Source organism: Electrona antarctica (genome assembly GCF_951216825.1).
Source record: "Electrona antarctica genome assembly, chromosome: 15".
Classification (NCBI taxonomy): domain Eukaryota; kingdom Metazoa; phylum Chordata; class Actinopteri; order Myctophiformes; family Myctophidae; genus Electrona; species Electrona antarctica.
In genome coordinates, this window is record NC_136796.1 from 47,603,762 (window position 1) to 47,621,502 (window position 17,741).

The 17,741-nt window shown below is 44.1% G+C and overlaps 2 protein-coding genes across 2 annotated transcripts in view; both read right to left on the reverse strand.

The window, feature by feature from the left end:
- The window catches only part of LOC306938122 (protein NLRC3-like), a 359,664-nt gene that overhangs the window by 203,535 nt on the left and 138,388 nt on the right, over positions 1-17,741 (reverse strand). The window lies entirely within an intron of this gene.
- The window catches only part of LOC306938672 (protein NLRC3-like), a gene marked incomplete at both ends in the record, with an annotated part of 34,638 nt that continues 21,871 nt past the window's right edge, over positions 4,975-17,741 (reverse strand). The window contains 2 exons of the mRNA XM_079522939.1: positions 4,975-4,985; positions 17,678-17,727. Coding sequence (XP_079379065.1) covers positions 4,975-4,985; positions 17,678-17,727 — 61 coding nt within the window. The remainder of the gene's footprint in view (positions 4,986-17,677; positions 17,728-17,741) is intronic.

A 17,741-nucleotide genomic window follows, 5' to 3' on the forward strand; every position in this document is an offset into this window, starting at 1 on the left:
CCAACGTTTTATGTTATACAAATGTTTAGTATGGGGCCCCAGCATGTAGAAACTGATAGTCTAGTAGCCAGAATGTGAACCCGGACATGTTGAGTACACCAACGTTTTATTTTACAAATGTTTAGTATGGGGCCCCAGCATGTAGAAACTGATAGTCTAGTAGCCAGAATGTGAACCCGGACATGTTGAGTACACCAACGTTTTATGTTACAAATGTTTAGTATGGGCCCCAGCATGTAAAAACTGCCGGATGCTAACTTGCATATATTGAGCAATTTTCCTAATCGGCATAATTGGCTTTAATGACTATCATCACATATATATGGCTATATGGACACTATTTCAGATGATATAGTCCGAGACTTTAGTCATATTTTTGCGGTAATCAGTCTTAGAAGCACCACATTTGGCACAGATGTAGCCCAGGGCATGCTCTAATGATTTAGCTAGGGTGGGGGCCGGTGTGTCATTGTAAAAACCAGATAAATGAATGTCCACTGACTGCATTGAGTCTTCTGCTCACTTTGAATGAACTAATTGCTACTTCTAGTCTCTCGAGACAGACTGTTGACTAACGTCACATTCACAGGAAAAGAGGGAGCTGTTTTTCCTTTATTCTTTGACGATGGGTTCTCAGATTGCTCCTTGTCTGAATGGGGTCGAGGAATATGTGACACCAAATGTGTGAGTCTGTCGCCCTCTGCTGGACAAACATCGGACATGACATTAAAATAATAAACATCCACGGTTGAGAGAGGCAGACACAACATTTGTCACACCATAAACACAAAGTTTGCCACTACCTCTAATCCCAGGTATATCATTTTAGGTATATAATTTTACCCAATATAATACATTCCATAAAGGCTCTATATTAAAGTACAGCAATGGCAATTTGAGGTACCGGTACTCTTCTTTTATATTAACTGTGGTCATTCTGTGTGCACAGTCTGTGTTTTGCTGGTGAATAATTAGATGGCTTTTATTTTATTTAAGGCAGTGATTACTGTTATCAGTGTGATTGGCAATTAATGAATTGTTTGTATTTAAATGTTCTAAACACAGATTTAAAACATGTCATCCGCTCTTCAAACAGTTCCACATGGATTCAGATTACAGACACTCAGTGAAGCTGTTGAAATAACTTTGAGGACTTTAAGGACCAATAGAATCCATTGATTATTTGTAATGGTTTAATTCCAGAAGGTCATAGTTCAGTTACAGTTTTGTGTAAGGGTCCATTTGGTTCCATGTGTATTGTGTTACACTCAGAGTTACAGACCTGTAAGGTTATATTATAATAAGGTTTTTTTCTTTTTTTAAAGCGAGAAAAGAATTAGCCTACATGTATTCCAAGTTCCAACATATTCCAAAAACATAATTTCATGCATTACAATACATAAATGTAGGAAGTTTAAGAAGCTAAGGGCCGATTCATACTCCTATTTTACCGCTGTTTCGGCGCTGTAGTGCCGAAATGATTTCGGCTCATCAGACATTTTCAGTAGCACCGAAGAGCCGACTTTAGGACGGTACCCGCCCCCCCGAACCTCAAATGACGTCACATTGTAGGCTCTACAGAGCCGAACCGAGTTTTATTCGGCTTTAAAATAGGAGTATGAATCGCCCCTTAGGCTAAACGAACGCAAGATAACGTTTGAGAAGAAAGAAGGAAATGAAAATAGCAGATCTACAAGCCACTCAGTAGGTGACGTTCCCGCATAACTTCTGGGTATGATGATGATGTCATTCACATACCCTCTATTCTGGGGGGAGCCTTCAGCCAAAAATAGCAGATCTACAAGCTGTAGGACGACTATGTTTGGCAAGATTTGGTGTAGACAGAAAATAAGTGGTCCAAGTACAGCGACAACTCAGGTCCAGTTTAGTAAGTCTAGAGGGTTTAAGAGGATAAATAACAATCTGTATTATAGTATGTATATGAATTAATTTAACAAACTGTATTCTACTATATGTTTATATGTATATGAATGTATTTTAACAAGCTGTATTCTATGTTTATATATATGAGCTGTTTGAACTGATTTTGAAGGATGTGTCATTGATTGATTCCATCAATTGGTTCAATAATGGACTTTTAGTTTACAAATAAGGAACCAAGTGTGTCTCCTATCAGTTCAATAATGGACATGTCTTTTAGTTTACAAATAAGGAAGTGGAACAAAGTGTGTCTCCTATCAGTTAAATAACGGACATGTCTTTTAGTTTACAAATAACAAAGTGTGTCTTATTGTTGTTTCCAAACAAGGGACGATTCCTTATTCCTTATTCAGTTGGCGACCCAATATATGGCTATTTACGTATACAATAAATTACCAGAATGATCCAAAAGTACAAATGAAACAAAGTATTTCATTGCTTACGGTAATGAAAGTAGTCCATTAGGCCATTGGTTCCCAACCTTTTTATACTGAAGTACCACCTCAGAAAATATTTGTCTCTCCAAGTCCCACCATAATAACTGATGTTAGATGTTAGGGTAATTAATGGGAATTGACCCATGAGTAAAAACTAAATGAAGGTGGATTTCATTGCTTACAGTAATGAAATAATTCCATTAGTTTATGCCAGGTGAGTCCAGTGCAACGCGCCTCAGAAATCAACGGGAAGTGTTGGAGAAATAGAATCAATATCCGGTCAGTGCGTTCAGTGTCTGTTTCTCGCTTCAAATGTTTTCAGAAACATTCTTGAGAGAAATGTTTAGCTGTAAATGACATTGTTTGTTTATACATGAAATAATAACGTGTGTTCCGATTGGATCCAACGTAGTTCTTATTGTGGACATGTTGTCACACTATGAATATTAATACACAGGAACGACGACAGACTGTCAACAAATAGCGGTGTACGATTATGAAATTATGACCGATATCCGATTATTTGCAGAGTCATATCTGCCGATACCGATTGTGACTGATTCCGATATCATACAGAGGACCACAATGGAAACAAGCCTATAGGCCCTATAGGTGCTTGGCCCAAAGCCTGTTAATAAAGTATTAAAGCAATCAATAAATAGCCTAGATACTCTTTTCCAACTGTCTGTTTTCACAACTGAATGACTGAATGAGATAGTACACAAGTACACAAAATTAAATGTAGAAAAATGTAAAGTTTACTTTTTACTTAAGATTTTACATCATATTTGATGTGGCTTTTGTTCTAGACTAGAGGTACTAGACACTTTTCATTTATATTGAACTCATTGATGATTTTTTACATTTTTCATTTAAAACCGATTAAATAATCTGTATTATTTTGAGACTGTTCCGATACCAATATGGCATTTTTATGGCCGATTCCGATTTATGCTACCGATTAATCGTGCATCCCTATCAACAATCAATTTATTAAACAATTATGACTTCTACACATGATCATACAATAACATGTGAAGAATGAGAATATCAAATGAATGAATGAATGTATGAATGAATGAATGAATGAATGAAATATTTATTTTCGTGTCATGCCACTTTTGCCCATCCCATATGGGATTATATGACACATTTCACAAAGTACATTGAATACAACTATGTTCATACATATTTGTACATTATTCGAACAAAAAAAGAAAACAAAACGAAAATAAACAAAACGAAAATAAACATAACGAGGCCATTTTACATGTAAATGGCCCTCCTCCTCATTGACCAGGCCTTTAGTCAACCATTTCTCATGATTCTGAAATCATTGCAAACATTTGTTGTACATGTTTGTTTGTTACTAGACACCTTTACAAACACATTGAAATCATTGCAAGCATTTGTTTTAGTCAACTTTCTTGTACCGCGCTCTGACTTATGGTGCGTTACCGGCTTAAATCAACATCATAAAAAGTAGAGAGGTCGCACACACCAAGAAACAAATTCAAGCAGGTTTATTTCTCTATTTCATCGGGACAAACGTTTGGGCTAACAGCCTTCTTCAGTGTGAGGAGTTGTGGGAGTCAAGTCTCTTTTGAAGGAGTGGTGATGTTGTGCAGGTGCACACCATCACTAATCATCACCTCACAGTCACACCCAAGGTGTGATTACAGACTGGATAGATAAAAGCTATCAGTATCTATTAACAATGTCAATACATTTGCCCAATATATAGAAATATCAAATATACAAATATACAAATATTATAAAAAGATTGAACACTAATGAAAGTGGCTGAGGACATCTGGTATTACTGCCTCATAAATCAGTTACAGTCATTAGAGGAAAACGATTACTGTTTGTTTGGGACCTCCTTGGACTCCCATTCCTTTGTCCAAGCTGATTGGACGGTGAAGTCAGCTGGTGGAGGGTTGGTCTAGATGGAAGTGGAGCAGTGGGGGGGTGTAGATGTCTGCATGGTAGATGACTGAAGACAGGGACTGTGTTCCTCCACCTCACAGCTGCCTTTGATACCGTCTGGCACAAACACCTCACAGTGAAACTCACAAAGACCTCACAGTGAAACTCACAAAGACCTCACAGTGAAACTCACAAAGACCTCACAGTGAAACTCACAAAGACCTCACAGTGGAACTCACAAAGACCTCACAGTGAAACTTACAAAGACCTCACAGTGAAACTCACAAAGACCTCACAGTGAAACTCACAAAGACCTCACAGTGGAACTCACAAAGACCTCACAGTGAAACTTACAAAGACCTCACAGTGAAACTCACAAAGACCTCACAGTGGAACTCACAAACACCTCACAGTGAAACTCACAAACACCTCACAGGGAAACTCACAAAGACCTCACAGTGAAACTCACAAAGACCTCACAGTGAAACTCACAAAGACCTCACAGTGAAACTCACAAAGACCTCACAGTGAAACTCACAAAGACCTCACAGTGAAACTCACAAAGACCTCACAGTGAAACTCACAAAGACCTCACAGTGAAACTCACAAAGGACGCTCCCTGCTTGTACAACGGCAATAATTCAAACTCTGCCGACCAACCGGAGGTTCAGAGTTCACCTAGGTCAGAACACAGGCACACGGAAAACACAGAGAAATGGAGTCCCGCAGGGCTGAGTTCTAGAGCTCCAACCCTGTTCAACCTCTACACAAAACAACCTACCATCCACCAACTCCTGCAAATGTATCTATGCAGATTACATCTGTCTGGCATTCCAAACCACCAGACCTTGACCGACTGGAACATGTGCTCTCTGAAGACCTTTACAAAACTGGACCAGTTGTGCAAAACCTGGCGCCTAAAACCGCCCAACAAAAAAAGTTTCCAGCGTATTCCATCTCCACAATGCTAAAGCTGCCAGAGAACTGAACATCCATCTGAGTGGACTCAAGCTAAAGCTGCCTCTAATCCAACCCACCTCGTTGTGACCCTCGACAGAACCCTGTCCTTCAAAGAACAACTAAAAGGGAACGACAGCGAAGGTGAAGTCCAGAAACAACCCACTCTGCTGCAGCCTCCACACTGAGCTCTGCTGCAGCCTCCACACTGAGCTCTGCTGCAGCCTCCACACTGAGCTCTGCTGCAGCCTCCACACTAACTCTGCTGCAGCCTCCACACTGAACTCTGCTGCAGCCTCCACACTGAGCTCTGCTGCAGCCTCCACACTGAGCTCTGCTGCAGCCTCCACACTGAGCTCTGCTGCAGCCTCCACACTGAGCTCTGCTGCAGCCTCCACACTGAGCTCTGCTGCAGCCTCCACACTGAGCTCTACTGCAGCCTCCACACTGAGCTCTGCTGCAGCCTCCACACTGAGCTCTGCTGCAGCCTCCACACTGAGCTCTGCTGCAGCCTCCACACTGAGCAACAGCAGTTACTCAGAGGATGCTTCAGAAAGTCAAAGACTCTCCCCGTCTACCAGGTCAAAGACTCTCCCATATACCAGGTCAAAGGTCAAAGACTCTCTCCGTCTACCAACCCATGCAGACATCTAGTCTAATGTAAGATCTAAAGCTCCCTGTGGTGATGACTCATTTATACCATAGAGTTTGACATTAATATGGATTTGACCACGGACCCCCATTTGAACATATTTGTACCAGGGACCCCCATTTGAACATATTTGTACCAGGGACCCCCATTTGAACATATTTGTACCAGGGACCCCCATTTGAACGTGTGTGTGTGTGTGTGTGTGTGTGTGTGTGTGTGTGTGTGTGTGTGTGTGTGTGTGTGTGTGTGTGTGTGTGTGTGTGTGTGTGTGTGTGTGTGTGTGTGTGTGTGTGTGTGTGTGTGTGTGTGTGTGTGTGTGTGTGATAGGTTAACGTGTTTAACCCATTTTGACCTGAGATCCGATTCTAAAAATGTCTTCTACATCCTGACAGTTTTCTGAGAAAGCTATGTTTCTATGTCAGTCGTTCTCAAAAATAGCAGACCTACAAGCTCGTAGCGCGCCACTCGTTGGCGCACTATGAGCTTGTAGATCTGCTATTTTTCAATAGCTAAAGCATAACATAATCTAACACCAAAAGGGGTTCCCGCCCAATTGTTTTTACAGCAAATGTAGATTTTATTTTAGTCATAGTCTTTGGAATGAAGCTTCATTTAGTTTTAGTCATATTTTAGTCATCTGAAAAGTTTTAGTGTTAGTCTAGTTTTAGTCGACTAAATATAAGATGTTAGTTGACAAAATCTACAGTCAATTTAGTTGACTAAAATGTATTTTGGTGGGCCTTGGTGGCGTCGTAATGGCTGAGTTTACATGCTGAAAATAGCATATCTACAAGCTCACAACGTGCCGCAATGCGACGCGTTGTGGGCTCTGAAAATAGAAGATCTACAAGCCCACAACGTGTCGCAATGCGACGCGTTGTGGGCTTGTAGATCTGCTATTTTCAGCAACCAAGCATAACATGACTTGTCTTTTAGTTCTACTGGATGTCTTCTCCACCTTAACATTTTAGTCTAGTTTTTATTTGTTGATGAAATTGTCAGTATATTTAGTCTTAGTTTTAGTCATCATAGCTTAGTTTTTATTTTGTTATTTAGTCTTCCTCAGTGAAAAAAGGTAGTCGGCGAAATCAACACTAACTGGTTCTCAAAGTGTGGTCCAGGGTCCCCCGGGGGTCCTTGAGGGGGTTCCAGGGGGTCCTAGAAGCTAAATGATCAAATATTAACCATATATTACTTTGCTATTTGAACATATCAGATCTACAAGCTCACAATGCATTGGGTCAAAGGTCAAATACATGGGGGGAGTTGACATGACAACGTCCAGGAGCTGTAATGTGTGATGTCACTAGTGATGCTTATTACATCATCACGATGATGTCACCGTGATGTCATGAGTCACTCATGCCCAAATATGGAGTCCATGATGTCAGACTCGGCTATAGTGTCAAAGTACCCCGTGGCGACGGTGGTAACCATGAAAACCTGCAATCACTCAAACATGTTGAGTAACCATGGCGACCTGATGATGTCACCCTCACATAGAGCCTCTATCTCTGCTCACACAGACACACTGAGGAGGAGGAGGAGGAGTTCCAAAACATGAACCCGGCATAGAGAGATTGAGTGGGCGTGGTCTGGAAGGTGTACAGGTGTCTCAGTGAGTCAGAGCACACTGTGTAGAAGGACAGAGTCCCAGCGGGACGGTCCACATACACTGATACTCTGTTGGAGCCTTTAGAGACTCTGACAGGGAGGACAGTATTCTGTCCGTTGTGTCTGACATAGTAACTGGTACCATTAAGACCATCACAGTACAGACTCCAGGACTTGTCATTGGATCCAAGCCCACAGTCACCACCACTTCCTTTCCTGCTGATTGTTCCGTCAGCCACTCCTATATAAACCCCTCCACTGCACTCTACCTCCCAGGAACAGCGTCCAGTCACACTCTGTGTACTCAGAACCTGTTCCCAGAAACTAAACCTGTCAGGGTGATTAGGAGGATCCTGACCCCCTGACCTCTGTGTGACCTTCCTGTTGTCCTCAGACAGAGAGAGGTATCTGTGTGCTGTGTTGGTGTCCAGTGTGAGACGCTGGAAATCTGATGAGAAAACAACACAAGGAACATTAAATACATCATTCACTGACTGACACACACGCACAAATGCACATGCACGGTCGCACCCATGCGCACACACACATGCACGGTCGCACACACACACACACACGCACGGTCGCACACATACACGCGCACGGTGACACACACACACACCCGTGCGCAGTCACACACACACACACGCACAGTCACACACATACACACATGCACGGTCACACACACATGCGCGGTCACACACACACACGCGCGCGCGGTCACACACACGCGCGGTCACACACGCACGCGGTCACACACGCACGCGGTCACACACACACACACGCGCGGTCACACATGCGCAGTCACACACACTTGCACGGTCACACACACACACACACATGCGCGGTCACAAAACACACACGCGTGCAGTTACACACACACACACGCGCGCAGTCACACACACACGCGCACAGTCACACACACACACACATGCACGGTCACACACACATGCACGGTCACACACACATGCACGGTCACACACACACACACACACACACATGCGCGGTCACACACACGCGCACACAGTCGCGGTCACACACACATGCGCGGTCACACACACACTCACAGTCACACACACACATACACGCACGGTCAAGGTCACACTCACACGCGGTCACACACACAGTCGCGGTCACACACACACATACACGCACGGTCACACACACACGCGCGTGGTCACACACACACACACGCGCGGTCACACACACGCGCAGTCACACACACACACACGGACACACACACACGCGCACGCGTGGACACACACACACACAAGCGCGGACACACACACACGCGTGCGCGCGTGGACACACACACACAATTGCGGACACACACATGCGCGGACACACACACACACACACATACATGCACGGTCACACACACATGCGCGGTCACACACACAAGCGCGGACACACACACACACACATGCGCGGACACACACACACACACACATACATGCGCGGACACACGCGCGCGCGTGGTCACACGCGTGCGTGGTCACACGCGCATTCACACACACACACGCACGCAGTCACACTCGGTCACACACACCCGCGCGCAGTTACACACACACATGTGCGCAGTCACACACACACACAAGTGCGCAGTCACATACACACATACACACGCACAGTCACACACACGCGCGCGTGGTCACACGCGTGCGTGGTCACACGCGCATTCACACACACACACGCACGCAGTCACACTCGGTCACACACACCCGCGCGCAGTTACACACACACATGTGCGCAGTCACACACACACACACAAGTGCGCAGTCACATACACATACACACGCGCAGTCACACACACGCGCTGTCACACACACGCGCTGTCACACGCACGCGCAGTCACACACACACATGCGCGGTCACACACACACATGCGCGGACAAACACACACATGCGCGGACACACACACACACACACATGCGCGGACACACACACACACAGACATGCGCGGACACACACACGCGCACGTGTGGACACACACACACACAAGCGCGGACACACACACACACACACACACAAGCGCGGACACACACACACACACACACACACACACACACACACACACACACACACACACACACACACACACACACACACACACAGTTGGGTGAAGGGTTAGAGTCCAACCACCAGGGGGCAGAATGTCTAAAAGTCTCCACACAGTGTGATTTTATTTGAACTGGAGACCCCCCAAAATAATCATTTGAACTGCATGGGGACCAGTGTTGTTTTCATCGACTAAAACTATGACAAAAAATGTTTGTCGACTGCCTTTTTCCACTGATGAAAACTAAATGGAAACAAAATGAAAACTAAGCTATGATGACTAAAACTAAGACTAAATATACTGACAATTTGATCAACAAATAAAAACTAGACTAAAATGTTAGGAAGGGACTAGTGGACAAGAGATCCAGTAGAAGTAATTTTACACTTGGTTGCATGCTGAAAATAGCAGATCTACAAGCTCACAAGCTTGTGAGCTTGTAGATCTGCTAGTTTTAGCAAGTGTAAAAACAGTCATTACGACGGCATCAAGGCCCGCCAAAATACATTTTAGTCGACTAAATCAACTGTAGATTTAATATCCTATGATATTAGTCGACTAAAACTATACTAACACTAAGACATTCCAGGTGACTAAAATGTGACTAAAACTAAATGCAACTATTCAAGAGACTATGACTAAAACTAAAATCTAAATTTGCTGCCAAAAACAACACTGCTGGGGACCCCCCAAAATAATCATATTTTAACTGGGGGGACCCCAAAATTATAATAAATGAAGTGGTGACCCCCCAAAATTATAATACATGAAGTGGGGACCCCCCAAAATTATAATAAATGAAGTGGGGACCCCCCAAAATTATAATAAATGAAGTGGGGACCCCCCAAAATTATAATAAATGAAGTGGGGACCCCCCACACTGACAAGCACATGGAATTGTAGGCGTTACATTTAGTTTGAGGCATTGTGAGCTTGTAGATCTGCTATTTTCACAATATTTTCCACTTTCTTACACCTTATTTGACATTTTTGGCCAATTTGGCCACAACCATCTGGGGATCCCCACAACCATCTGGGGATCCCCACAACCATCTGGGGACCTCCACAATCATCTGGGGACCCCCCACAACCATCTGGGGACCCCCACAATCATCTGGGGACCCCCACAACCATCTGGGGACCTCCACAATCATCTGGGGACCCCCCACAATCATCTGGGGACCCCCCACAACCATCTGGGGACCCCCACAATCATCTTGGGACCCCCCACAATCATCTGGGGACCTCCACAATCATCTGGGGACCCCCCACAACCATCTGTGGACCTCCACAATCATCTGGGGACCCCCCACAATCATCTGGGGACCCCCCACAACCATCTGGGGACCCCCACAATCATCTGGGGACCCCTACAACCATCTGGGGACCCCCAGGGGGTTCATGGGGGGAGGAGGTGCCTAGTTCATGTATGCAGTGATAGGTCAGGCTAGAGGGGGTTAAAGCAATGGGCGAAGGTGGTTGGTGAAGAGGAGAGCCCGAAGAAAAAGGAAGTGACACAATGACAGTGGGCAGAGAGAGACTAGCCTAGACAGAGACAGACAGAGAGACTCTTTGTTATTTTATAATTATAAAGGAAGTGACACACTGACAGTGGGCAGAGAGAGACTAGCCTAGACAGAGACAGACAGAGAGACTCTTTAGCCAAATTCCAATACCCAAAATCTCGGCCACTCGCTCACTCCCACTCGGTCACTCGGGGTCATTCCAGCTTGCCCCGGAAATGGTTAACGTTCCAATTGTTAATGTGCTCCATCGAGGAGGCGAGTGGAGTCGAGTGGAGGAGCCGAGTGGGCTCTCCGAGAGCGCATAGAGCGAGTGTACATCAGGTGCAGGCTCGGTGGGGTATGTTGTCTCCTCGCGCCGGATTTCCGCATCACGTGTACATGTTTTTTTCTTTCTCCAGTGACATAAGTCCGCCTCCTCCACATGTGGCACACTGCTTGAAACCCGATACTATGCACCCCCCCCACCCCCACCCCCACCCCCATCCACCAGCACTGAATTAATAGAGCTTCTGAATGATAAAGTAGCCTATCTATAGCCTACATATGTGAAAGCCACTGGCTTTATTGCATTGTGTGATATAAGCATAATGAAAGTAGGTATATAAATATAGGCTATATTGTGCGCGACTCAAAAGCTATAGTTTTTTTCTCTCTGTGCATGCCTGAATGCGCAGACTGCTATGAATGACGGTGACAAAAATGTATTTAGCCTATTTATGTGGACTCAACTGAATATGTAAGTCAGAAAGACTACTTAATTCCTGTTATAGTGTCCGTTATATGCAAAGACCGTCGGAGGAGGGACTGTCGGAGGAGGGGGTGGGGGGGGGGGGGTTGATTTATAAGCACAAAATGATGAATTGTCTATTCTGTAGACTGTACTGGATTCGGAGTTCCAGTGATCCAGCTGTGTGACACTGTATTGTTCCACCACTTTTGCTTTGGCAATGTAAACGTATGTTTTCCATGCCAATAAAGCCCTTTGAATTGAATTGAATTGATACACGTCAAGTGACGTCATAAGTGATCGCGGAATGTGCCGTCGCTTTGAAATGACATTCCGATTCTAGAGGCAAATCCACTCGCATCGAATCCTCTCCTCCTCGCTGGGGGCGGAGCTAAGGAGCGAGTGGAGGACGCGAGGGGAGTGAGCGAGTGTGAAAGTTGCGGTATTGGAATTTGGCTTTTGTTATTTTATAATTATAAAGGAAGTGACACACTGACAGTAGGCAAAGAGAGACTAGCATAGACAGAGACAGACAGAGGCCCAATCCCAATCGCCTCCCTCAAGCCCTGAGCCCTGAACCCTCATTGACTTTAATGACGTCAGCTGTAAGTGCTTGAGGGTGAGAGGCTGCAAGGGCTCCAAATTGTTGTGAAGGAAATGGGACAGCACTTTGAAGATGTGCCATTCATGACAATTTGCATCACTTTATAAAACAAACTGTCCTTATTCACAGCAAGTGCTTTAACCCACTCAGGGCGGGAACCCCTTTTGGTGTTTTAAGCATTATGTTATACTTTAGCTATTGAAAAATAGCAGATCTAAAAGTTCGGCTCAGTGCCGCGCTACGAGCTTGTAGATCTGCTATTTTATAAAAAACGTGATAATGTGGCGCTAATCTTTGAATATATATATATATTCTTTCAGAGCAAATGTTTTTAACTCATATCTTTGCTTCTGAGGGGTCCCTGGAACAACATATTTTCAGATGGGGTCGGCGGCCAATTACATACATTTTTGGGTGTCCTTGATGTAAAAATGTTTGAGAACGACTGACATTAAAATATGGGGTTTTCAGAAAACTGTTTAAATTTAGAAGGCATTTGTAGAATCGTCCTCAGGTCTAATCCTACTATAAATGCGCCACATCTCTGTGTGCGTGCGTGTGTGCGTGTGTGCGTGTGTGTGTGTACGGTTGTAATGCACGTAACTCAAATTCGACACACACGTTCCACACCCCCGCAGGGAGTGCAGTGCCCGGTATCGAGACGGTCGGACCCACGGTTCTCCAAAACCACCACAAAAGGCTCTGGTCAGGCTCTGCCAGTGGGCCCAATGAGGCCAAGTACCCTCACCTGTGCAATTTCCAGCCTCTGCCTCAGCCAATTGATTGCCATGTCTATCATGTCTATTTTAGTATTTATTATTTATTAGTTTTATAAAAACACTTTCCTGTGTGATAGGGGTTGTAATATCCATAGATAATAATATTCATAATATGCATTATAAATTGCATTTCCACATTATTTTACTTTGCTCAATGGTCATTTCTATCATGTTTCCCTTATTATTATTGTTATTAAATATATCCTATCCTTCCATTCCGTCTCCTTTTGAGAACAGTGAGAAAGCACTATTGTTTGTTGACATTCTAACCGCGATACATAACTTATTTGCATACTTAAATGATTGACGTTCAGAGGATCCCCCTCATTCCCCTGGTAACGCTATGAACTGTGGGTAATGTCTTTGCCAAAGTCAGCCTATGGCCCAATCCCAATCTGCTCCCTTGCTGACTCAATGAGCCCTCACTGACTTAGGTGCGCGTTCATGTGAAGTCTGTGAGGGCTTGAGGGATGTCCCATTTGAAATCGTTAAGTCAGTGAGGGCTCAGCCCCGCCCCTTTATGCACCCTTTGCCAAAGTCAGCATCGATGCTGACTTTGGCTGACTTTGACAAAGAAATTACCCACAGTTCATAGCGTTACTAGGGGAATGAGGGGGATCGTCCGAACGTCAATCATTTAAGTATGCAAATTAGTTATGTATCGCGGTTAGAATGTCAACAAACAATAGTGCTTTCTCACTGTTCTCAAAGGGAAACGGAATGGAAGAATAGGATATATATATATATATAATAACAATAATAATAAGGGAAACATGATGAGAAATGACTAATGAGCAAAGTAAAATAATATGGAAATGCAATTTATAATGAATATTATTATATATGAATATTACAACCCCTATCACACAGGAAAGTGTATTTATGAAACTAATAATAAAACGATCAGCTTAAATAATAAAATAGACATGATAGACATGTATGAATAGGCCAAGCATGTAGGCACTGGCTGTGAATAAGGACAGTTTTTATAAAGTGATGCAAAGTGTCATGAATGGCGGACTCATCTTCAAAGTGCTGTCCCATTCCTTTCACAACAATTTGGAGCCCTTGCAGCCTCACTGACTTACCGATTTCAAATGGGACATCCATCAAGCCCTTGTGTACTTCACATGGACGCGCAGCTAAGTCAGTGAGGGCTCATTGAGTCAGCAAGGGAGCGGATTGGGATTGGGCCAGAGAGACTCTTTGTTATTTTCAGCACCCTCCCAACCCAGTTTTAGCCTGTATTAAAACCTCCCAACCCAGTTTTAGCCTGTATTAAAACCTCCCAACCCAGTTTTAGCCTGTATTAAAACCTCCCAACCCAGTTTTAGCCTGTATTAAAACCTCCCAACCCAGTTTTAGCCTGTATTAAAACCTCCCAACCCAGTTTTAGCCTTATTAAAACCTCCCAACCCAGTTTTAGCCTGTATTAAAACCTCCCTAGCCAGTTTTAGCCTGTATTAAAACCTCCCAACCCAGTTTTAGCCTGTATTAAAACCCCCCAACCCAATTTTAGCCTGTATTAAAACCTCCCAACCCAGTTTTAGCCTGTATTAAAACCTCCCAACCCAGTTATAGCCTGTATTAAAAGGGCAATAAACCCAGTTCTCTGGTTAAAACGTCAATCCTGTTTCCTCCCTTTATTTTCTAAGTTAGTGAGACAGCTTGAGGGACCGTAAACGCTACAGTACTTTACTTGAGTATTTCCAATATCCAACACTTTTATTTCTATACTCCACTACATCTAAGATTCCAAATATTGTACTTTTACTCCATTACATTTAGTTACTAGTTATTTGGATTATTATTACAAAACATACATTTCCCACATTGCCCATATACATTTTGGCCATTTGAAAATAGCAGATCTACAAGCTCACAATGCGTCGCATCACGGTGCATATTAGTGAATGAGGCCCATTGTTTCTGTCAAAAGATTTTTATACAGTTGAAAACTTGAAATGGGACATTCTGCATAAAGAGTACTTTCTACGTTTGGTACTTTAAGTACATATTGATACCAAGTACATTTTGTATTCCAGACTTGTACTTGTAACAGAGTATTTCTATATTGCAGTACAAGTTGTCAACGTGGTGCGACTCGACGCGTTGTAATCTCAGATCTGTAGTTTTTATGAGCGGTGCCTCCTCTCCATTACGCAGCTGTATGTGTACGTGTCTGTCTCTCTGTGTACGTGTCTGTCTCTATGTGTACGTGTTTGTCTCTATGTGTACGTGTCTGTCTCTATGTGTACGTGTCTGTCTCTCTGTGTACGTGTCTGTCTCTCTGTGTACGGGTCTGTCTCTCTGTGTACGTGTCTGTCTCTATGTGTACGTGTCTGTCTCTCTGTGTACGTGTCTGTCTCTCTGTGTACGTGTCTGTCTCTATGTGTACGTGTCTGTCTCTATGTGTACGTGTCTGTCTCTATGTGTACGTGTCTGTCTCTCTGTGTACGTGTCTGTCTCTCTGTGTACGTGTCTGTCTCTCTGTGTACGTGTCTGTCTCTCTGTGTACGTGTCTGTCTCTATGTGTACGTGTCTGTCTCTCTGTGTACGTGTCTGTCTCTCTGTGTACGTGTCTGTCTCTATGTGTACGTGTCTGTCTCTATGTGTACGTGTCTGTCTCTCTGTGTACGTGTCTGTCTCTATGTGTACGTGTCTGTCTCTCTGTGTACGTGTCTGTCTCTCTGTGTACGTGTCTGTCTCTCTGTGTACGTGTCTGTCTCTCTGTGTACGTGTCTGTCTCTCTGTGTACGGGTCTGTCTCTCTGTGTACGTGGCTGTCTCTCTGTGTACGTGTCTGTCTCTCTGTGTACGTGTCTGTCTCTCTGTGTACGTGTCTGTCTCTATGTGTACGTGTCTGTCTCTCTGTGTACGTGTCTGTCTCTATGTGTACGTGTCTGTCTCTCTGTGTACGTGTCTGTCTCTCTGTGTACGTGTCTGTCTCTATGTGTACGTGTCTGTCTCTATGTGTACGTGTCTGTCTCTCTGTGTACGTGTCTGTCTCTCTGTGTACGTGTCTGTCTCTCTGTGTACGTGTCTGTCTCTATGTGTACGTGTCTGTCTCTCTGTGTACGTGTTTGTCTCTATGTGTACGTGTCTGTCTCTCTGTGTACGTGTCTGTCTCTATGTGTATGTGTCTGTCTCTCTGTGTACGTGTCTGTCTCTATGTGTACGTGTCTGTCTCTATGTGTACGTGTCTGTCTCTCTGTGTACGTGTCTGTCTCTCTGTGTACTTGTCTGTCTCTCTGTGTACGTGTCTGTCTCTCTGTGTACGTGTCTGTCTCTATGTGTACGTGTCTGTCTCTCTGTGTACGTGTCTGTCTCTATGTGTACGTGTCTGTCTCTCTGTGTACGTGTCTGTCTCTATGTGTACGTGTCTGTCTCTATGTGTACGTGTCTGTCTCTCTGTGTACGTGTCTGTCTTTCTGTGTACGTGTCTGTCTCTATGTGTACGTGTCTGTCTCTCTGTGTACGTGTCTGTCTCTATGTGTACGTGTCTGTCTCTATGTGTACGTGTCTGTCTCTCTGTGTACGTGTCTGTCTTTCTGTGTACGTGTCTGTCTCTATGTGTACGTGTCTGTCTCTCTGTGTACGTGTCTGTCTCTCTGTGTACGTGTCTGTCTCTCTGTGTACGTGTCTGTCTCTATGTGTACGTGTCTGTCTCTCTGTGTACGTGTCTGTCTCTCTGTGTACGTGTCTGTCTCTCTGTGTACGTGTCTGTCTCTCTGTGTACGTGTCTGTCTCTCTGTGTACGTGTCTGTCTCTATGTGTACGTGTCTGTCTCTATGTGTACGTGTCTGTCTCTCTGTGTACGTGTCTGTCTCTATGTGTACGTGTCTGTCTTTTCTTTTCTTGTCATTTCTCAACCGGGAAGGCTTGCCAGAACCGTCCCGGTCCCCTGGGCGCGTTCCTGGGGGTCTGGATGTTCCGGGGACCCCCACACGGTAACTCTGTCATTTCTCCAAAAATAATCAAAGTACAGCATAGAGCACAGTACACTACAATACAGTACAGAGCAGTAACTATACCAATAAATGTATAGTTGCACCGCTCAGTTCACACAAGTGTGATTTTTATTTCCAGTCGTCTTGTATGTTGTTAAATGGAGCGTAGAACAATGCAAATGATCAACACGGAGATCACTTGTGAGTTTCTAACAAAAACGAGACACACCTGTGATCTGCACACATCACGGCTCTGCACCACCTTTCATGCATCGCACGTCAGAATTGAACTTATGCCAAATAGACGAAATACATGTTATTTACGACCAGGTTAGTGAATGAGGCCCATTGTTTCTGTCAAACCACATGACCTTATCTTGATGGTGTTAAGGACCAGGCCAAGAGCACAGAGTAGAGAGCATAAGAGTTTTCAGGACATCAACCAAGTATACAACAGTGTATAAAATGTTAATGTGTGATGTTGACACAGACAGACAGATACTCACGTTTTGAAATGAGTGTAGAATTAAACCCATCTTCTCCTCCATGTTTCACTCTGTAGGAAGTAGA